This window comes from Spermophilus citellus (assembly GCF_964194105.1).
Source record: "Spermophilus citellus genome assembly, chromosome: 8".
NCBI classification, from domain to species: domain Eukaryota; kingdom Metazoa; phylum Chordata; class Mammalia; order Rodentia; family Sciuridae; genus Spermophilus; species Spermophilus citellus.
Window position 1 is genome coordinate 47,980,698 of NC_138189.1, and position 22,778 is coordinate 48,003,475.

General features: G+C 31.9%; 1 protein-coding gene across 2 annotated transcripts in view; it reads left to right on the plus strand.

The window, feature by feature from the left end:
• The window catches only part of ADGRL3 (adhesion G protein-coupled receptor L3), a 788,620-nt gene that overhangs the window by 375,284 nt on the left and 390,558 nt on the right, over positions 1–22,778 (plus strand). For both annotated transcript variants that reach the window (XM_081302961.1, XM_081302962.1), the window contains one exon: positions 1,598–1,811. In XM_081302961.1, coding sequence (XP_081159087.1) covers positions 1,598–1,811 — 214 coding nt within the window. The remainder of the gene's footprint in view (positions 1–1,597; positions 1,812–22,778) is intronic.

The window sequence follows — 22,778 nt, forward strand, 5'->3', positions numbered from 1 at the left end:
CAAACCCGGGCCGCACGCATGCCAGGCGAGCGTGCTACCGCTTGAGCCACATCCCCAGCCCCAACTATATATGTTTATCAAACATTCTAAAATGAAGCAACAAACTAGAAAAAAAAAAAAAACAAGTTTCCACAAATGGAGAGGACAGATGTTTAGCTTCCTTGTTATACAAAGAAGTTTTGCAAAGCAAATCTTAAATGTAAGTAAGCAATTCGGATGAAAGAAAAATAAAGGTTAAAAAACATGAAGATATACTCTGTTGTACAATAAAGCTGTAAGTTTAAAATAGATATTACACTTTTGTTCTTTATCAAAAAGACAAAATTTAAAGGCATTGATGTTTAATACGAAATGAAAACTATTACTGGTGAAAGTAGACATTTTTATTTTTATTTTTTTCAAATTAGTTGATAATTTCCAAGTTTAAAATGTGTTTTACTCTGACACATTGATTTTTTTCAGAAATATGCCACACATAAACTTAGATTATTATATTTTTTCCAAAATATTTCAGCTAAGATACATAGATACATTTATACTTATTTATAATATTAAGAAACAAAATACTGAGTTCTTCATAAATGCTGATAAGCATAGGATAGGCTAATATGTAGATATTCTAAGGTACCATTAAAATGAAGAAAATAACATCCAGAAGTGAAAATATTCCACCATATATAATTAGCCTTACAAATAAAATAATACATTACAAATAATAATCAAATAATATGTTTATGATGTCTAAATTTACCTGTGTAAAAAACAATATCAAAAGAGGTGGGAAGAAACATACAATGTCAGTTTTTGTTTGGACAATTAATTGTAAGGTCACCACAACTGATTTCCTCTTGAGAGATGGAGAAAGAGTGTGGAGAGGGAGCTATAGGAAAACATAATTTTTCTCAACAAAAATTTCTACTTTCTTAATGGAAGAGCATGTATTATTATTTATAAATTAATTTATAAAATTTATCAATTATGTGAATTATCAAGCAATGGAATTTTTTTAAAAAAACATGTTTTAATTGTAAATGATCCTTTATTTTATTTTATATATGGTGCTAAGAATCAAACCCAGTGCCTCACACATGCTAGGCAAGTGTTCAGTATGTGAGCCACAACCCCAGCCTCAAACACTGGAACTTTAAAAAATTAATATAGAGTACTTAAATATTTTTTTTAAAGTCAGCAGCAGTGCAATTTTGGGTTGATTTTTTTTTTTAAAGAAAGGAACACCATAAGAGAGAAAGAGAAAAAGAAAAAAAGAAAAATAAAGACCTCTTAATCTGAATATCTTACTCTTCAAACTGTATTAACATTTCTACATAGTCCACCTTGCACACAGCAAAGTTTTAGTAGGAAATTCAGAATGCCTTTTTTCTCACTTATTAAAAAATGCGATAAATTTTTAAGAAATAATTGTAAGATTTTTCAAAATCTTATATAGTTAATGAAAGGGGGAATATTCTATTTTTACCAAAATTATGAATCCTCATTGTGGTGTTTCTTGTGTTAGTTGACCCCAAGTCCTGGGAAGGCAGCAGGTGCTTGGCGCCCTTCACTACTAACCACGTGCTTTCTTCCTCCTCCACTATAGCTTTCAGCAGAGCCCCAATCCCTATGGCGGTGGTCCGCAGAGAGCTCTCCTGTGAGAGCTACCCCATCGAGCTCCGCTGTCCAGGAACAGACGTCATCATGATCGAAAGTGCCAACTATGGGAGGACTGACGACAAAATCTGTGACTCGGACCCTGCTCAGATGGAGAATATCCGATGTTATCTGCCAGATGCCTATAAGATTATGTCTCAAAGGTATGGTATCTTTAATATTCTGTTCTTGACACGTGTAACATAAACCTTTAAGGGGCACCAGTGTGACTATGAAACATGGGTAAGGACATCAGCAGTGTTGTATGTTTCATGATAATCTGAGACAGTATCTAATTAAAATTTATTACCTTGTTCATTAAGTTTCTTGGTCTAATCTGCATGTTATTATTTTGATAGAGTTCTCTACAACTTGGTTATTATACCAGTGATGAAAGATATTTTTTTACAATTTCAACCACAATTTTCACCAAAGAGTGCAGAAATATTCTTTGTTGATAATCATATTCTAATCATGTAAAAAAGAGGAATAAAAATTAAATTAATATGTCATTTTTGTAATTAGTGAATATATAAAAATTATTGATGAATGATTTTTCACCCTAAGTAAGTTGTTTTTATTTGTTTCAATCAGATAATCAAATATAGAAATCTGTAGAATCCCTTGGGGTGGGGTTTAAGGAGAAGGTTCTGCATTTCTGTGATTAGGTTTTCATTTAAATGTAGCAGAATTTTAAGTTCATTAGCTATTTGATCTCTATAAGATTCTCACGGAAAGTGTGTTAATTGTTTTGCTGATACTGTTAAGGACATCCAAAATAAGTCCTTAATCTTAATCTTGTAATTATTGGGGGGTGGGGAGAGAAGACAGACTCAGTTTTGGTGGATCCTCTGGACCTGCTGAACTGTACAGGATACATATGTGAAATGATGAATCTGGAGAGTAAAAATACTTTCAATACCCTCAGTAAATCCCTTGAGTAAGCCCTCCCAGTGTTTTTAAAGTCAGAGTTAGTAGCTAACTAAAAAACTGTTTAATTCTACATCAAAGCAAGTTCCTTGCTTGCACTTGATCTATTCATGTTCTACATTTTCACTTTTTCAAAATATGTGTTTTTGACTCTTGGGAAAAAGAAATTGGCTCCACATTGTGGAATGGCCAAAGTTACCTAAGTTGCTTTATAATGAACTTAGTTTTAAATATTTATGTCAACCACAGCATGTTAGATAATGTTAATTATTACTATGATACATATAAGCCATAATAATAGTAATTTGGACAGTTTAATTAGATTAATGCTTTAAAACTGAAACCATAGAAAGCAAATTTTCTAAACGATATTTTTGATTAATGTGATTATTTTAATTTAAAATTCTAGAAAGAGAAAGAGACTATCAGGATCTACATATATTTAAGCATGAAGGATTATAACTAAATACAAAAAGTGATTAATATTAATATACTCTGATATAATCTTGATAAAAATGTTTTATAACTTTAGTCTCATACATTAGATAGTGACAGGTAATGCAGATGTTTTAATATGCATTGAAAATGTACTTAGACTGTACTTAGACTGTATACTAATGTGTAAACTAAGAATGAAAAATTTGGAATTGGGATTAATGGTTATAGCACTAGATGCTAACAGTTGCCAGCAATAGAACTATCCAATCTGATATCTGTTCAAGATGAACCATGTCACCACTGAATTTAAGGTTGCATTATTGTGGGGCTTCAAGTGTAACTTAGTAGTAGAGCATGTGCTTAGCATGCACAAGGACCTGGATTCAATCCTCAGCACAAACACTCTCCTTATTACATTGAAACATAATGAAACCTACATTATCAACCAGTTAGCCTTTGTTTAAAGTAGATTGTAGGCTTCTACAAAACAGATCTTCTGTTAGAATTACCTAAAACCATCTTTCAATGTATAAATGAAAAACTATGCTCTCTTATTCATTTTCATATCTATAAAAAGCTTTCTTGATTCAGCTGAAGGTTTCTGTTTATTTTTTGTGTTTTACTTTAATATATTTCTGAGATAATTTTTAAAAATATTACATATATCTTTATAACCTAAATGTGAAACTGACTTAGCAACTCAATAACTTTAGAAACTTTACATTTGGAATTCATCTTAGGTTTCATATTACGTTCAGCCTATTCATGGAAGTATTTCGATTATTAACTCAGCTGACACCAGAAAGTGCCCGGCATGCAGTTCATTATGACACTTTACTTGGGTTTGAGAGATAAATAAGACACACATGGTTTCTGCCTACAACTACTCTTTGTTGGATTAAAAGCAACCAGTTGTATCACTTTCAGAACAATTTATTTTGATCTCATTTATATTATTGAGGCAATCAGAGGAAGAATTTCTTTCAGCAATATTACATTAGGGAATATTTTGTTGGACAGGAAATATTAGAGTTGGTCCTTGAAGGACACAGCATTAGTAGAACAAGAAGAGAACAAATGATCCTACATATGTAAGTTAAGAAACACTAATGAGGAACACAAGGGAACAGTTTCCTTCCTGTATCCTTTGACCTATGTTTTCCTGACACAGCTCCACAGGTTCACTGATGTCTTCTGTGAATATACCACCACTTAATCTCCCGAAATTCTCTTCCAAATTTGCCACAGGTTGGGCTCAAGACCCTTTTCCCCTCAAAACCCTCTCTTTAGGTCATAAAACTTGGCATTGCTGGATGATACACTAGTTTGATGAATTTCCTTGTTCAAACAAAAAAATCTTCCATTGGCATCTGTATTATAAATTAAACTTAAGTAATGTCTAAATATAGGAAATTTGAATTTTCTATATGGTGACCTTCTCATATTTTTTATGACACATGTAAAATACATGGCCCATTTAACTTACATGTAATTGATTATATGTTTCAAATTGATAAAGCTTTGTACACACACTTGTGTGTTATGTGTCTATATATAATTTTGTATTAAGACATATATACATAACACTATCAGGTATCATATGTGTACTCCTCAATGAATTTTCACAAATAAGGTTCATCATGTAACTAGCAACCAGATGAAGACAGAACATTAATGGGCTCTCAGAAGTGCTTTGATCAGTCATACCCCTACCCCAAGATTGTCAGGTTCTAATTTTGTACAACCTAAATTAGTTCTGCCCATTTTTATTTTAATTGAGTGGTTTCATATAGCATATGTTTTTGTGTCTGGCTTCTCTCACTCAATTCATTCATTTGTGTACAACCTTACTGAAACATTTTTACATATAATATATTTTACTCATTTTTAAGTACACAGTAATTTTCTAATACATTTACCAAGTGATAGAACCATTTTTAAATCAGTTTCAGAATATTTCCATCATTGCAATAAAATTTTCAAGGCCACTTATTTTAATTGTCATCTCTTTCCCATCCACATGCAATGACCATTCTAATTTCAGTGTGTTTATCCACAATACATAATTTTTAAGCCAAAAAAATGAATATTTGAAATCAAGTTAAATTTTTGTCAGTTTTTTTAGTAGGGACACTATAAAAGAAATATTGGCAGAAATATTTCAAGAGGCATAGATATAAATATGTCCCTTACCTTTTAAATTCTCTTAGAATCAAAGATCATGAATTTTAGATTTTTATAAAATTCTTCCTTGCCAGTGTCTTGGCTGGGCACAGAATCACGAGCCACCACACACCTTGTAGATTCAAACAGCAATTCTTTATTCCTGAACTCACACCGGCCTCTACACACACGTTCTGGGGCAATCCCAGTTCTCCTCTGCCCAATTCACCTACTCCACGAGGCTTTTTTCCAATATCCCATTTTAATCTCACGAGAACTCAACGGGAACAAGCAGCAGGAACACCCTAATCCCGGCAGCAATAATCTTCAACCTCCAACTTCCCTAAAACCCCTATTGTCTTAAACCAAACCGGGAACTCCCTAAACCCAAGGACCGGGATACTTCCTCAAACCTGATCAGCTCTAAACCCGGATCTGCCTTGGTCCTTGAGCAAGGTCACCTTACATGCAATGTCAACAGCGAAATCCATTTAACATGGGGTACGCTAGCAAGGAAATTTTGATGCGCCATTCCTACTTGGCAATGGCCCTCAGCACTTCCTTTATTTTTATTTTTAATTTTTAAGTAGAGATGTAAATTTATAAAGTAGAATTTATTTTCTATTGTTTTTCTATGTGGATGATAGAGCTAATAGTTTTATTTTGGTTTTAGCAGTACTTTAGTAATATTATATTTCACATATTGTAGTCACATCAGGAATAGGCAACGAAAGAGAGAGATTTGTTTCTTACCCTTTTGAAAAGTTGTATTTCAATTTGTATCAGTAGCACTGCAGGGGATTATACAACTTGCTTACAAAAGATTTGGATTTCTATTGTATTTATTCCTGATAAAAATAGGTACTCTTCAAACAATAGTAGAAGTAGTGCCCATAGTAGTTTTGTGGCAGAACTAAGTGTTCTGCAACATCTGCATGAGTTTTTCCATTCAAGTATTCTCCTTTGCTCTTTGACAGATCCATTGCATTATGGTTGTATTTCTCTTAAAGATTATAACACATTGTAAAATCCTCATGGTAAGAATTTGTCTTCTGAGTCCATATAGCCATTAATAAGTGCCTTACCAAATAAATTCAACAAAATAAAACTAAAAAGAACTACTTTGATAGATTCATCTTGAAGTTAGTCATATTTCATATTTGATTTTTAAAACATGAAATTAATGTTTATTCATTTATAGTAAATGCTCACTGTTATTGTTTTTCTACCATCAGCTATTTAGATAATTTTATACCCTCCAGTTAGTCTCTAGAAACTTGAGATGCAGAAAATATTTATAAGAAATCAACAAGAAAGAAAAAGAAGTTTCTCAATGTTAGAGGATATAAGATGAAAACACTAAATTAATTTCTTGAGAATATAATGTGATTTTAATTTGGTTTATCCCTCAAGGGTCTGTAAATTGAAAGCTTGGTCCCCACTGTGGCAGTATAGATGCAAGGTCTTTAGGTCTTTGAGGCCTTGTCCACTGAAGAGGTTAAGGATGCTCTCCAAAGATGGTTATAAAAGTCCAAGCTTGAGCCTGGTCTGTTTGTGCATGCCCATAATCCCAGAGGCTCTCAGGCAGGAGGATCACAAGTTCAAAGCCAGCCTGGGCAAAAAGTGAGGCACTATGCAATTTGGTGAGATCCTATCTTTAAACAAAATACAAAATAGGGCTGAGGAGGATGTGGCTCCGTGGTTGAGTGCCCCTGAGTTCAAACCCTGGTGAACTTCTACCAAAAGAAAGCCCAAGCTTGATCCTTCAGCTTACCGTCTTCCTGTGATTTTTGAAATTGAAATCTGATTATCTGTTTCTGCATGTGTTCCCATCTTTGCCGTCCACAAAGAGATGATAGAGCTGAAAGGGCTCTTGCTGGCTAAACAAATCTATTTTTTTAATAAGTAGGCTACTATAGGTATTTTGTTGTAGTAGGAAAAAAAATGACACGTACAAGTTAACTTATCCAAATGAAACAAATCTAAGCATATTATGAACATGAAATCCATTACTTATTAATTGGATAGCATTGGACTTTGGTAAAAAAGAAGTTATAGTGAGATTTAGCAGACTTGGTAAGTAAATAGCTGGCCTTTTGCCTGAGTTTCTCTCTAATTAAAATAATTTTAAAGATAGCTTGGGGGTATGGGGAGGATTGGATATCAAAGAATTCTGACTCCTTTTCATTTTTTAGGCCTAATGTTTATTGTTTGTATTAAATTATTTAATCCACACAGACAAATATTATTGTATAAAATTCATTGATGAGGAGATGGAGTTGTATAGTGTTTAAGAAATTTTCTTGAAATTATTATTTCAACTGAGTCTTTACTTATTGTGGCAATGATGTCAAACTAACAATTTTAAAATGCCGAAAAAAACTTTGCTTCTGATTATGACCTTGATGGTAAGAAAATAAATTTATTTACTCTTATAAAAAAACCCAAATAAATATTCAGATTTTATTATATTTAAATACCATCATACACGTATTTTTGTTATTGAATTTTTTGATAGAAGTATTTTTTATTATTGTGAATTTGAAAGTGGCCTCAGAACTATTTTTGTCTGAACTAATTAATAAGTGTTTTGTATAATGTAATACTTCTTAGAAACACAGGCATTGATAGAACAGAGCTAATTTTATTACCAAATATTTCCAGCTATAACTGTATGTAATCAGTATTTAATGAGAATTTTGAGTTTGTATGAATTCAATTCATTTTATTCTTCCCTCACTCCTATGAAATGGTTACCATTGTTATTTTTTCTATAGGAATGAGGGAACTAAAGCAGAGTTTTTAATTTCCTAAAGTTACATAATACATGGCAAATCTGCACTTTTAACCCTGGTAGCAAGCTCAAAAATCCATGCTATTAAAATATGTTACCTTATAAACCCTGTCTGAAATGTGTGCTGTTTTAGTAAAAGTGACTAAATCAAGAAATAAATATGAACCAGTCACTAACACTGAAAAAATACACATGTGCACACTATTAGAAGTGGATCATATTTTTCACATATGATGGTGGGAACATGTCAGGAAGCTTCCTAAATTATGTGCATTTATTTTTTTGCATTAGAATCCCAGAAGGTGAAAAAAAATACACAAGAACTTTTGTGATTAATCTTTTACTTTAAATAATAACTGATGAAATAAGATTTTCTTATTGTTTTAACAATTGGCATTTGATGTGGACATAATTATCTACATGAACATTTCAGTAAAAGTAAATTTACTGGTGATAATGAGCAGTAATTTAATTGTATGGCACATATAAATTAAGAAAACAGATGTAATTTAGTGTGCAAACTTAGGAACAGAGAGGGTTCATGAGTTAGAAATTATGTTTTATAACTAGTTTCAACTGCTTGTAAATAAGATGATCATACTGACTTTCTTCATAAAACTTGAATATAAATAACCGAGATATATGTAATGACTAATGTTTCATATGAAGAGATTTTAGATGGAACAGTTCTTCATGATTAAAACTTATGCTAATAAATTATAAAAATGAAAGTGCATCTTAGGTGTATCACACTGTATTCAATTTATTATTCAGTTAAGTTTGTTCTTGTTTGGTATTCTATTTCTGTTATTTTGCCCTTTCAGAGTTCAGAGTATGCTGAAAACCTATTAAATTTGTCTCCATGGTCAGTGTATCTCTCTACCATCCACAACTTTGAATTGATTCATTGTTCTTCATTATTAAGAATATTACTAAAAAAGTATGTCTAATAATTCATTACATATAATATTATTATTATTATATATATTATTTAAATATTCCCAAGTTATATTAATGTGATTAGTTTAAGAGCAATGCTATTTCCCAATGTATTAGAGAAACAATTACCCTAATATTTGCTAATATGTAAAAAAAGCATAAATTGCAAATGGTGTCTGTTAAGTTAAATATTTATCATTTGTGTAGCAGGAATTTAAGAGACTCATACTCCTATGTAATTAAGATTAGCAAATAGTAAAGCAAAACATGTTCTATGCATATGTGCTTATTTCAATATATAAATATATAAATGTATTTTGGGTTTAGTTCAATAGATGTGTGGTCTATCCAAAAATTTCAATTGCCCTAATTATTAATACTACCAATTTCTGAAAATAAACCTTTAGAGCTGTTTCTTGGACTTGTAAGTTAGTGTATTGAGGAAGTAATGCTTGATGAAGGATACAAGTCTACAGGAATATTGCAGTACAAAAGAAGGAAATATATTTCAAAAGTAATAAAAGGACAATAAGAAAGATAGTTATTTTATAAATAGAGACTGATAGCTGTTGGTTCAAAGGTGAATAGCCGGCAATTGTACTGAAGAGAAACTTTTTGCCTAATATTATTGATGTCTTTGAATTATTTAGCAGCATTTTTGATCCTAAGCTTTTAGCACTGATCATCTAAACAACTCTGTATATTTCACTATTATATATTAATGTACTCCTGGATGTTTGAATTCATTTACTGAGTATCAATATTGTAAGAAAGATTTATGATATTCTTTTACCAATACAAACATGTTATTAAAGATGCTATTCTAATATTAATTGTTGATTTGATAATATTGAAGTTTCTATTTGTTTCTTGGTAATAAAATTATTAATTTTAAAATTATAGGCCTTTAGGCCCCAAATCCTGGGTACCTGCTACATTCTTGGGAGTTTCTGCCATTATCTGACATATGTTGAATTTGTATTTCTGATATATCGACACATTTCTGGCTTTTGGAAGATACTGGTTTCTTGCCTTCTTTCTCCAAATCACAAATATTTATCTTTTTATTATGATGTAGTATTAAAAATACTTATGACTAAATTTATGGGTTAAAACATGCTGCACGATTGTAGCAAGAATTATTTTTCTGTGGGTACTTTAGAAATTAAGGTCACATACATGCACTCCTTTGCACAAATTAGTCTCTGAAAAATTTGTCATAATAAAAGCCCTTTCACCTTTCCAATGAATTCAAGTAGATCATCCTTGCCTGAGGAGATCAGATTCTAAATTACTTTTCATGTTAGGTTCTGAGGAAAATGGAGAGTCCTTCAAATGACTTTACACTCAACTGTTCCTCCACTAGCATTCTCCTGCTATGACATTAAATAAAGTGGTTGCTGTGATGACCAAAGATAAATTAGCTATATTATAACTAAAACAAGAAACATTGTATGCAGTGTGATTTTTCAATGAATGTCATAAGAGTGGAAAAGCATAAATTAACATAAGCAGCCCAAACCCACATGATTATTGGGGAGGAATATGAGCCTCCTTTCAACTAAGAAACATTTCTGCCTTCATGTAATTTTTGAAGTATGTAGCATATATTAAGATGTTATACATTAGTGCATTTAAAAGCATATTCTCATGGGGTGTTGTCATATATATTATGCATAGTAATATACATATTAATTCATTAGCACACATAACAAGAGAAAATGGCAACATCAATCCTGTCTCTTAGATTCTTTTAGTCTGTTATACCATGATTATTTTTGAGAAAGAACTGAAGAACATTTTGTTTTTCTGTCTGTAACGTGATCTCAAACTATTCTTAGAATGGCAGCTGAAAATAGTATGCCAGTAATGTTGGCATATATGTGAACACACACACATTTATATGCATATAAATAAGTGAGAACATAGCTGCTGCTATTGCTGCAGCTTCTTTTTTAAAGAACATAAATTCAGAGACATAGGTATACAGAGTATTTATGATATATGTTCTTGGATGCAGATTAATTTTATGAAAGAATAATGTTATCTAATGATTCAGGATCACAGAAAGCTTTTTATTTATTAAGAAGCAGATGAACATATTTTATCTACTTAGATTTAAAAGAATTTTTATTTTATCAGAATAATAGACGTAGTCATAATTGTTTTACTTTACAAATGCTGTAACTGATGCTTGGACAGTTAAAATGATTAACCCAAGGGCAATGATGATCCTCTATCTTTATTCCAAGTTTAACTACATATGTATATATCTTAACTATGTTAGTTAGAAACCAGAATGGCCGCTAGTTTTTATTATAAAAGAAAAGTATATCATCTATGTATTGGTAAGTTAAAAAAAAACTTTATTGAAACATTTTTCCAACTAAAGGAGGAACAAATTGAAAATGGGATTTTCAAGAGCTATATGAATGTTTTCTGGAAAAAGTTATCTCTTGGAGCTCAAAAAATATATTAATTTTAGGAAGGTATTAATTTTAGGAAGGTACCTCCATTATCTAATGCTTAGATATTTATTTTTTATTTTGTTCATTCAGAGAATGTGTTTTGAAATTTTCACAACAGGTTTAGGTTTGAGGTCCAAGCCACTTGTCCTGGTACACATTGCCTCTTTGTGCACTTTGGAGGTAATTTACTTGCCTTCAGGGTTCTTTCTACAGAAGAAAAATATCTGTGTTTTTCTTCAACTATATAGCATCACTGTGCTAAAGTTGTTGCTATGATGACCAAAGATAAAAGTTTTTACATCATTGTCTGTTGTTGAATAATATGTCATTTAATAGTGTTGGTTTTCCCATATAGGTTAGAACAGAAGATTTTAAAGACCTCCTGCTCCAGAAATGATCTCTGTCTGTTAGAAGTTTAGCAATATATCTATAGGCTTTGTATTCTAAAAAAGTGTTTTATTTTCTCTGCAAATGTTTTCCTGTTATACTTTAAAAATTATTTTATTTTAAGCCTTTTGGGTGATGAGTTCAGGATCTGGGGAAATTCTTAAAACAAATGAGGTTTAACTTTGAAACCCAGAAAGCCTTTTTGGGGGGCTTTCACTTCTTTAAGTTCTGGGACCTCTGAACCAGTGTTGATAGTATATATAATCTCAGTTTCATAGTGCATTCCTTGCTTTATGTTTCTATGTAGCAAAGCTACCACTTTTCTTTCTTTAAAACTATGTCTGTGATTTCTAATTTTTAGAGTTATCTTTCATCAAGTGTGTCCAAATATAGGAGTGCTTTGCCAAGAATGATACTTTCTGCTTCTCTTCAAATTGTACAAAGCAAACCTTTTGCCTTGCTTATCTACTTTAATAAGTCCTGACAAAACTGTACTCTTTAATTTTGTTCTACCATTCTATCATTTTTGAAGCCTATAGAACATGATATTATTTCTATTAATCACAAAAAATACAAGATATTTCTTGCCCTAATCAATTTATGAATACTAAGTGCATTTTGAAAAATATAAATGAGTACTGTGTCTATGAACTCAAATTGTTAATTTCAAAATAGTAATACACTTCAACCCTAATTTGGGGAATAAGACTTGCATATATTTGATATTAATAATCATGATTAGAAACAAATTTTCATTCTTCCTGCACTTTTCAGAACCTAAATGATATTATAACACTTACTTATATGTTAAGATATATAAATATTTCAAAATTAATTTTCTGTACTATAGTTCATGATAGTACGAACTAGTTTGCCATTGTTCCATTATAGCCATGCATCTGTGGAAAGCAAAATAATTATTCTTGGAAAATTGTTTAGCAATGCATGTAGATATAAAAGCAAATTTGTATCATTCTTTGCAGATGTGTAGAAACAATATAATTTTCAAATCCTAGAAATTTTTTTACCTAGGGATTTCCATTAGCTTTTTGTCTTACCGTGATTTAAGTTTTTGAAATATAAATTGTTTAGTTTTCTTTCCTCAGTACAATGGACAATATATGCTGTTAGATCATAAAATTCAACTAATTCAAAATAAGTAAGTAAAAAAATAAATGGGAGTATATTGCTTTGTTAACTGCATAATCCTTGGGAAAATAGGCCATATGAATTATTAGATCAATTCTAAAGTGACTTTCTTATCTCATTGTCTGCTAATTCTGAGGTTGGTTGCTTCCTTATATTTCCAAAGAATAGTATCCTCCAACCCCCAATAACCTAGGCTGTCTCTTCTAGTCTAGAGCAATTGAGCGACCTGATCAGCTAAATAAAAAATACCTTTATCCATGTATTTCCAACAGAACTGTTTATCCTCAGTGGATCAGCTTGTCAGCAAATCTCTGTAGTAATCACTTTGTCAGAAGATGGGATGCCTAGATGGCCTTAAACCAGTGGTCCTTATCAGGAGGTGATTTTGCCTTCAATGGGACATTTTGCAATTTTTGAAAGTACCTTTGATTGTTACAACTAGAAGGGTGATAATTACGTCTAGTGTGAAGAGGCCAAGCTTCAAAAAATCCTACCATGACAGCACCCGAGGACATAAAAGTTATCAAGCCCAGGATGTCTGTAGTAACCATTTTAAGAAGCCTCACCTTGAGCCACTTAGGACGTACCTCTGGAGCTAAGAATGTTTCTATACTTAGGTGAAATCCACAATAGAAAATGAGGAAAAAGTGACTACTCCAGGTTAAAAAAAAATCTGTACATTCTTGACAGAAAGTGAGAGAAGTAGATGCTGGAGGGGGGGAAAAAACAACTATATATTTCTACTCCAAAGGCAAAGTCAATATAGTGTTCCATGTGGAATAATTACAAAATGGCTTACTTTTTGTCATTAGAAATAGTGTCAGGTGATATACTGTATAATATATTACAAATATAACTAGGAATAATAATGTTACTTCAAAGTTTCCCATGTAGGACCTCATATACTTACTTAAAACAGATTTAATTTTGAGCTATGAAAATGTCACTGTTTTGATAAGAAATATGGCTTGTTATATCTCCCCAAATTGTTCCTTAGGCTTGACATTAAATAATCAGTTTTGTAGATTTTCTCTGTACTGTTGAAGTAAAATATTTCAAACAAATCTTTGTCGGTTTTTAGAGAAGGAGGTTTTAGCCTTGGGAATTTTGTTCCATACCATTTCAGTCTACCAATATTGCTGAAAACATCTTGATAGACCACATAAGGAACAGTCACTCACACACTGCCTTCTTTAGTAATTAGCAGAGATAGAATTTTAGGAGGGGATATAGGTAATATCATCATTCCAATACTTTTCATCTACATGAAATAACCAGGAAGTGTTGCTGCGAGGTCTATTTTTAAATTTAAGGCTAAATTGTGAGATATAAATTATCAAAGTCCAAGGTAAGAATTTAAATATGAACTTTGCTACTAGTGAAAATAATGAGAGGTACTCTTTTAAGGAAACAACACCTCTTGGACAATCTAAGCTAAGAGTTTAGAAAGCTTTAGAGCTCTTTCCAAATGTATATTGCTGTAAGTTTTTTGTACAGCTAGTCTTTCGTAGGCAAAAAGACCACAGTGTAAATGGGATTAGAATTCATCATTGTTTATGAACACCCTCTTCTATCAGATTGGAACCACAATTATTAAAGTAAGCTCTTTCAGATACACTGAAAAGTTTAGGAATAAAATGCTCTTGGCATTCAAAAAGAAAAATTAAACAAGGAACAGCAGCCTTTTGAAAAACTAAACTTACAAACTACCATTCCCCTTAGGTTTTGCTTTGTTTTGTTGGCTTCTGGAATTCAGTTTAATGGGACCATTCACCCCATAACAGTGATTTTGAAACTCAGAATCTCTGGCATCTCTGCAACAGCACCACCTCATGCACAAAAACAAAACAAAACAAAACAAACAAACAGAAACAGGAATCAAGGAAGATTAAACATCATTCCCTCATGGTGTTTCTTCAATTTTGAATAAACAAACAGACAAACAAATAAACTAATTCCTTAGTATTAATCTTGAAGCATTCAAGCATTGGCTGTCCTATGATCTAATGGGAAATATTGCACAAAAGAGACACTTGGCAGTAATTAAGTTTGAATTCACATTTTAGTTTTGTCACAAATTTTGCATCTGAGGCCTTTGTGAACTTTCCCTCTCTTATCATCATTAGTTTGGAGAATAACACTAAAGCCTAAGGCAGTATAAATTCTCTCCTGTGAGCTTATACTGGTGCTTCTGACCTGTGACTTGGACTTTTCCTTCATGTAAATGCCTGCGCTTCCCTCCAGGTTTCTGAGGTCAGTGTCATTAAAGGAATTGGTTGAAGGAACATGGACCAAGCTAAGTACTAACCACAAGTTATTTTTTTTTAATTGGTGGTATTTTTATAATGTTCATGAAAGGAAAAAAAGAGAAACGCCACCACATTCTTTCTTGGAATGAAATAATTAGTGCATTGCATTTTGAAATTTTTATAATGTTTAAATTTCTATCATATAACTTGGCCAAAATAGAAGTCCTAATAAAAACTCAAATGATACATTCTTTTCATTTATATAGATTACACTATAAAACACACTTAAGACAATTCCATACTTTCCAGTATAAAAGCATTAGCTGTAATACTTACAGAGTTCTAACATCTCTTGCCTGTTCACACATATATTAAATGAGGCATTTTTAGATACCATATAGTGTGTGAGATTTGTTTGTAACAGTAAAAAACAAGAACAACAAAAAAATCCCAAAACACTGTTTTTAGCACTAATCAACTATTTCAAAATTATTTTCTAGTTCATTGAATAAAAGGTAAATAATAAGTACATTATAAATATATGAAATCCATTAATCTACAAAAGAATAGAAAAAAATGATTACAAGAAGAAACTACCTTGAATCAAAACAGAAATCAAAAGTAAATTATTCGGGCTGGGGACGTGGCTCAAGCGGTAGCGTGCTCGCCTGGCATGCGTGCGGCCCGGGTTCGATCCTCAGCACCACATACAAAGATGTTCTGTCTGCCAAAAACTACAAAAAAATAAATATTGAAAAATTCTCTCTCTCTCTCTCTCTCTCTCTCTCTCTCTCTCTCTCTCTTAAAAAAAAAAGTAAATTATTCTCATTTCTTGGAATCCTTCAAACTTATCTAACAGTGATTTTTATTTTCACAGAAAATATGGAGTAATTTTAACAGAATTTCAATCTTCAAAAAATATACTTTTCTTTTACTTCTTATATATTTGCATGGAATAGATAAGATTTTCAATTTTGTCTTCTGGGAAATTGATATTGTCAAAGAAACGTCAATGCAAATGTGTGTCCACAACAGTACGAGATAGATAATTTGGTGGTCCTTCTTGAAAGCATCTGGCAACTCAAGTCCCTCAAAATAAACACAAGAGCAAACAGTCTCATTAATGATTTCACATTCTTTGTAAACATGGGCATATCCAAACAGATCTACTCATAGTGTAGAGGTAGGAATGAATTATAAATCATAACTTAAAATTGTTGATTTCAAACTAAAGGCATAAAAAGCAACAAGCTGTTTTGTTTTGGCAATAAAATTACTTTGATAAAAAATGTGCAAGTTTTTACTTTTCAAGCATTCAACACATATTCAAGGTTTCTGTATTACAGGAGACCTTTACTAAAAGTGATATGCATGAAATGAATATTGAAGGCTGATGTGCTGAGCAAGTTCAGTCCTTGTATCATGAACAGACTCAACCATAGAAATAAGCTCCTCGGATGTTCTTCCACACACTAGTCTGCCAGAATCCTAATAAGAGCTGAGAAGTTAAACATGACTAAAATAGATCCTAACTTAAAGGAGATTTAATTGAGGACATGTCAGTTATATTGCAGTAAATCTTAGAAGATGCAGTGAAAGCCACATAGGACTTAACCTAGCAGAGGTAGCTGGGAAACATCCTAGAAAAGGTAAAACCTTAGCTGAATCTTCAAGGGGAGACTGAGAAAGGCGTCAGAAGTGCACTTTAGGCTAAATGTTGAACATAGAGTACAGGATATGAACGGCCTCACATATGTGTAAAGGGAGCTAATAACCTTGGTGACACTGGATATTAGAGTGTACACCAGAGAGAGGTAAACAGATGAGGTATATAAATGTAAGGTAATAGCTTCTATAATGAATTTTTTGTATTGCCAGGAGTGCCAGAACAAAATTCTGGAGAAATGATGGTTTAAACTATATATATATATATATATATATATTTATTTCTGGAGTGTAGAAATCCCAAATCAAGTTATTGACAAGGTTGGTTTCTTCCGAGTAAGGTTTCTCTCCATGGCTTGCCGATGTCCACTCCCTCGAAGTGTCTCCTTGTGACCTTTCCTCTGTTCTTTATATCCTGTGTCTCTCTTTTTATCAGGACGCAAGCCATGTGGATTAGGGTCCCATCTTTATGGCTTCACTTAATATTAATTACCTCTTTACAGACCTTGACTTCAATACAGTCACATTGGAGTTTATAGTTTAATATGTGAATTTGGGGGTAAAATGTAGTCCATAACATTGGCCCCTGAGCAGTTTTATGTCAAGAAGCAAAATATTTTTTTTTGCTATAGAAAAAAAATTCATGCATAATGAGGGTAGATTTGAAAGGAGAAAGAGTGGAGGTCTGAGGAACGGGCTGAATGATGGCAAGTTCAGATGTGACAGGGTTACTCTATGGTCTCTTTGTTATGAATGGAGAAGACACACCTGGCCAGAGAGAAAACTTTCAGAAACTGGTGCTAATGGGACCCAAAGGATTAGAGAAAGAAAAAGTAGAAGATAACTCCTCAGGGTCTGTATTAGGTGATGGCCCTGCCTTTAGAGGAGAGGTATACCTGATCTGGGAATAAATATTTGCAAAGCCTGCGAAACTGGAGAGTCTGCCTTTGTTGTGTGCTGCCAACCACCCACGTTTGACCACACAGCTTTGCCTTTTTGATCTAATTTCTTTTTTTTGTTGTTGGTAATTCTTTTTTTTTATTGGTTGTTCACAACATTACAAAGCTCTTGACATATCATATTTCATACATTAGATTGAAGTGGGCTATGAACTCCCAATTTTACCCCAAATTGATCTAATTTCTTTATGCTCTCAATCTTGCTTCTTCTGATCCACCAGGATGGTAATCCTGAGCATGATGGATGCAAAGTACCTAACAATGCTATTAGTCCTTCCCCTTGATCAAGTTAAAAGCACGACATTGTCCCAATTAACTTTCTGTGAAATACTGAAGACTCTTTCCAAAGGACATGCAAAAAATAGAAGAATCTCTAAGAAAATACAGTTGGCATTATAAATACATGCAGGGTGGGGGAAGTGACACCCAGAGCAAAATTACAGAACAAAAACTGAGGCAGATATTAGGAATGCAAAAGGAAAATTAGTATTTTTTTCAAATTCACTCATATGTGTTTTTCAACTTCTCTGTTTACTGAGATGTAAAGCTAAACCCTCATGGCTTCAGGGTGATAATATGTGTTCTTTCTGGAGGGTGTGCTGTTTGGGGGGGGGGCTAAACATATGCATTTAGTTCTTTTTATTAAAGAGAAGCCATAAAGTGGATTTTAATGAAAATCTCCCAAATTCTAAAATTTGAGTCACTTAAAAATATATTGTGTGAGTCAGATTTTATCTGGGGAGATTTAGTTTATTTTTGTTGATGTCCACTAGAACCTGGGGATATAAATGAGAATTACCATGAGTGTCAATTATGTCAAGAAGTCAATAAATAGGGTTCTGTTTCATCTTTTACTTAAACTATGTTTTATGAATTTATCTATTTCAGTTACTGGTGGATCTCCATAAACACTCTTTTAAGTTCACAAAATAGATGACAAGATCAAAGTGGTTCAGTTTGCTTTCAAAATCGTATTGCACATACTATGTTCCAGTGAGAAGTGAGGAATTAAAAACCAGTAGGTTTGAACTTTTCAGCTCTTACTACAGGTAAACTAAAGCCAATCTCCATAATTCCATTTGATTAACCAGACAGTAAAATATTTTTACTATAAGCTTATTAGATATTGTCTCAGTCAGATATGTCATTATAAGTTGTATACCTGACACTTATTTGAAATTCGAGCTGATATGGCATAAGTTAATCAGATGAAGCAGGGCAAGTTACCCTTGATTTTCACAGTGGAGAAATATGAAAAATAAGAGTTTGTTAATTTATGAATAGAGCTCAGTCCTGGGGCAAACACCTTAGATTTGTTACATAGCTATTCTGGTATTTATTTGGCTCTTTTTTTTTTTTTGGTCTTTTTTGCATATTTACTATCTGTGTACAATCAGATAATAAGACTGAGGAAGTAAAAATTTTATCCATGACTTTATGGTTTGAAGTCTTGAATGAGGGGCACTATAATATAATAATTACATGGGATTTACTATTATTTATTTCCACTATTAACAGAATAATTGAAGCCATTAATATATATTGCAGCATAAAGATATGACTTATATCAGACAGATATTTGGCAGTGTTGCTAGAGGCAACCAATCAGCTAGCTCAACCATGTGTCTGCGTTCTTAGAACAAAGTTATTATCTTTTTTGGAAATTTAATATTTCACTGACTACGTGTGAACCTATTTGAAATTGTTTGCTTAAGGTGAAATAAGTAAATAGTTTTTTCATCTTATAATTTTTTTTATAGTTTAGCATTCTGTTAGAAATGGAGATAATTTGTTAGTGTTTATGTAGATAAGCCTTATCAACTGTGAAACTATTAACTATAAAAAAGAAAGTCACAGCAGGGATAAGTAAGGGAAATTGTTGCTAACAATATTCTTATTGCCTTGTCTTTTTGCCAATATTACATGGAAAAAAAACCCAATATTATATATATATGTGTGTGTCTCTCTCTATATATAGAGAGAGACACACACACACACACACATATATATATATATATATATATATGAACTTCAAATTGATTAATGTTGATATCAATTAAAATTTACTCATCAGTGTTCTCAGAGAAATCTACACTCGGGTGTAATTTTCCACCTTCAGAAATAATAAATTATAATGGTACACATATAAAAATACATAATCAATAAGCAAGTATGCTGTATATAGTATTTTGAACCACATCTTAAGGACTATTTGAAAATACTTAAGAAACATTATAAAGTCATTTATGAGTAAGAATGTGCCTCACAATTTTCATGGCTATTAATATTTAATATTTAATAGTTTAGCTCTTACAATTAAAGAAGTAAACATGTTACAATGGGAAAACACCCCGAATATTTAGAATTCACTTTTAAATTGCTTCATACTTTAAATTATCATTTAGTTCACTTTTTTTGAGTATTTGAGTGTTTTAGTATTTATATTTATATTATATTCTCAATGTTTATATTGAGTATTTGAGTTTTTGAGAATTCTTTCTTCTGAATTTCCTTTCCTGTATTTATGTGTGCAAACCTGATTATGCAACCCAGCTTCACCTAATATTGTTATGTCTTAATCCTTCTTTCCCTTGGGCATGCCCTGTGTTATTTTCAAATGTGTAACATTGTGATAACAAATATATTAAATTAGGACCCTCCAGCTTCTGATCTGAATTTTAAAAATGTCCTGTGAGCAGTCGTTTTTTAATATACCAAATAAAATGGGCATAAATTATCCATGCCTACTTTAGCTACCTTTAATAAACTTTCTCCACCCATAGAAATTGAAGTTAAATAAGTTAATAATATGTTAAAATGTTTTTTGTATGTGTGTGTGTGTGTATATATATATATATTTTTTTTTTCATTTAAATAGAAGCACATTTAAAAGTAAAATTGGGCAGGATTAATAGTTATTTCAAGTTTGTGTGTGTATACCTAGAGAGTCATATACTATATACTAACTGGGATATTTATATTCAGTCTAGTTATAAGAGCTAATTATATTTTATGAGAATTTTATATTAAAATAAGCAATGTGATACATACACTGCTTACAAGAGGACCTTCTTTCATTTTCTAATGCAAGGGAATATATCATACAAATATTTACTAGGTATTTTTTAAATCTCTACTATTTTTTTTTTTGAGTGTCACATTCTTGGAATTCATTCTGAATTTTTAATTTATGTGAGTAATGCATTGTTTCTTCATTGCTATTGAGACCTACTTCCAAACACTGCCTGGAATAGTCAGCCAATGACAGTTTATGAGTGAGTAATTTTAACTTTAGACCTGATAAGCATCTTCTTTTATCAGGACTGATCTGCCAAGGATATGGTGGACAGGGGAAAATTATTTCCAACATGAGAAATAGAACTTAATGTTTCAGTAATATAAATTATGTGGCAGATTGAAAGAATAACCTTAGTCTGAGAATTTGTTGAAAAGAGTTCCTCAAGAAATAATTTCATAGAGATGGTGAGATGGTCAATGACTGGGGAATAGCATTTTCAAGTGAATTTTTAATAAGAATATAAACAAATATTTAAATGTTCAGTCAATTCTTCTTACATGTTATCTGCTTCTCAGTGGAAAGATTAAAGAAGGGTGGCTTAACCATGCAGAATAGAAAGTTACATTAATGCATTCAAAGAGGAAGTATTTTATTTCTGTTAAATTAGAATTCATTTCCTAGAAGTCAAAAAATAAATCCTAAAAACATAGGTGAAAAAGGTTTGTATATAATCAGCATAATAGTATTTAAAAAGTGGCAACTACTTACCAAAATCTTTTAATCTCAGTCTATAGAGAGAATATTTTTTCTTATTCCCCAACAAGTCCATTTGACAAAATGTCAGCCTATAGAGTATGATTCTGTAGTAAGCAGATATTAGATACTCTAATAAATAGACGCTAAATTTCAGTGGTTTTACACACAAAGCTGTATTTGACATAAGTGTTCAAAAATAATGCTGATCATGTGGGGCTTATTATTCCCATAGAGGTAGGAGATGGACAGGATATAAACTGACCCTAAAACATGTGGCCTAGAAAGGTCATGATCACCTCCAATTACAACCACTGGCAAGTACTAGTCACGTGGTCACATGAGGGTATTTTTTTGCTTGTTCTATGTAGTTTACAGTGGGCAACCATTTCTCATATTCAAGAACAATGAACATGAGTCTTCTTTATTTTTTTATATATTTTGCTAAAAATCTATTGGTTTCTAATATAATATCTATGTAAATGTAATGTGATAGTACAAGTTCATTCAAAATATGAGTATTTATAAGATATTAGATGGCAGCTCAAAAGAGGAAAGCAGGGTCTCTGAGATAGCAAATGTTAGTGAAAAACACCTTTGGTGAGCATCACATTTCCATCCTGCAGTACTATCATGTGTACGAATTAACTATTTAAACATAAATTATAATTTATGTAAAAATTCAATTGAAAGGAATCTTAATCATTAGTAATTCGTTTGCCCTAATGTTTAGATTAAAAAATATTGACTTCCTGTCAGCTTTGTAAAAATGGGAAATTTGGTCATTTAAAAACAATAAAGTTCCAAATGTAAAATAGCGTTTAATTTTCCTATTGGAAAACATTCCCATTAATTCCCATGGTTTACACAAAAGAACCTTTATTCTAGTCAGTCTAGAAAGTAGCCAATTTAAACTTAGTATTAAATTCTTTAGAAAGGAAAACAGCTGGACTCAATGGCATGTACTATAATCCCCGCTTCTCAGGAGGCTGAGACAAGAGGATCTGAAGTTTGAGACCCACCTGTCTCAAAATAAAAATTAAAAAAAATGAAAATGATAAAAATAGACTGATAATGGAACTTGTGGTAGAGCACCTCTGGGTTCAATCTCTAGTTCTGCAAAACAAACAAAATGAATGAAGATATAATACAGTCCCTGGCATGATATGGATGCCATTCTGTCTTTCGGTCATGAGAATACTGTGGATTTTATCAAAT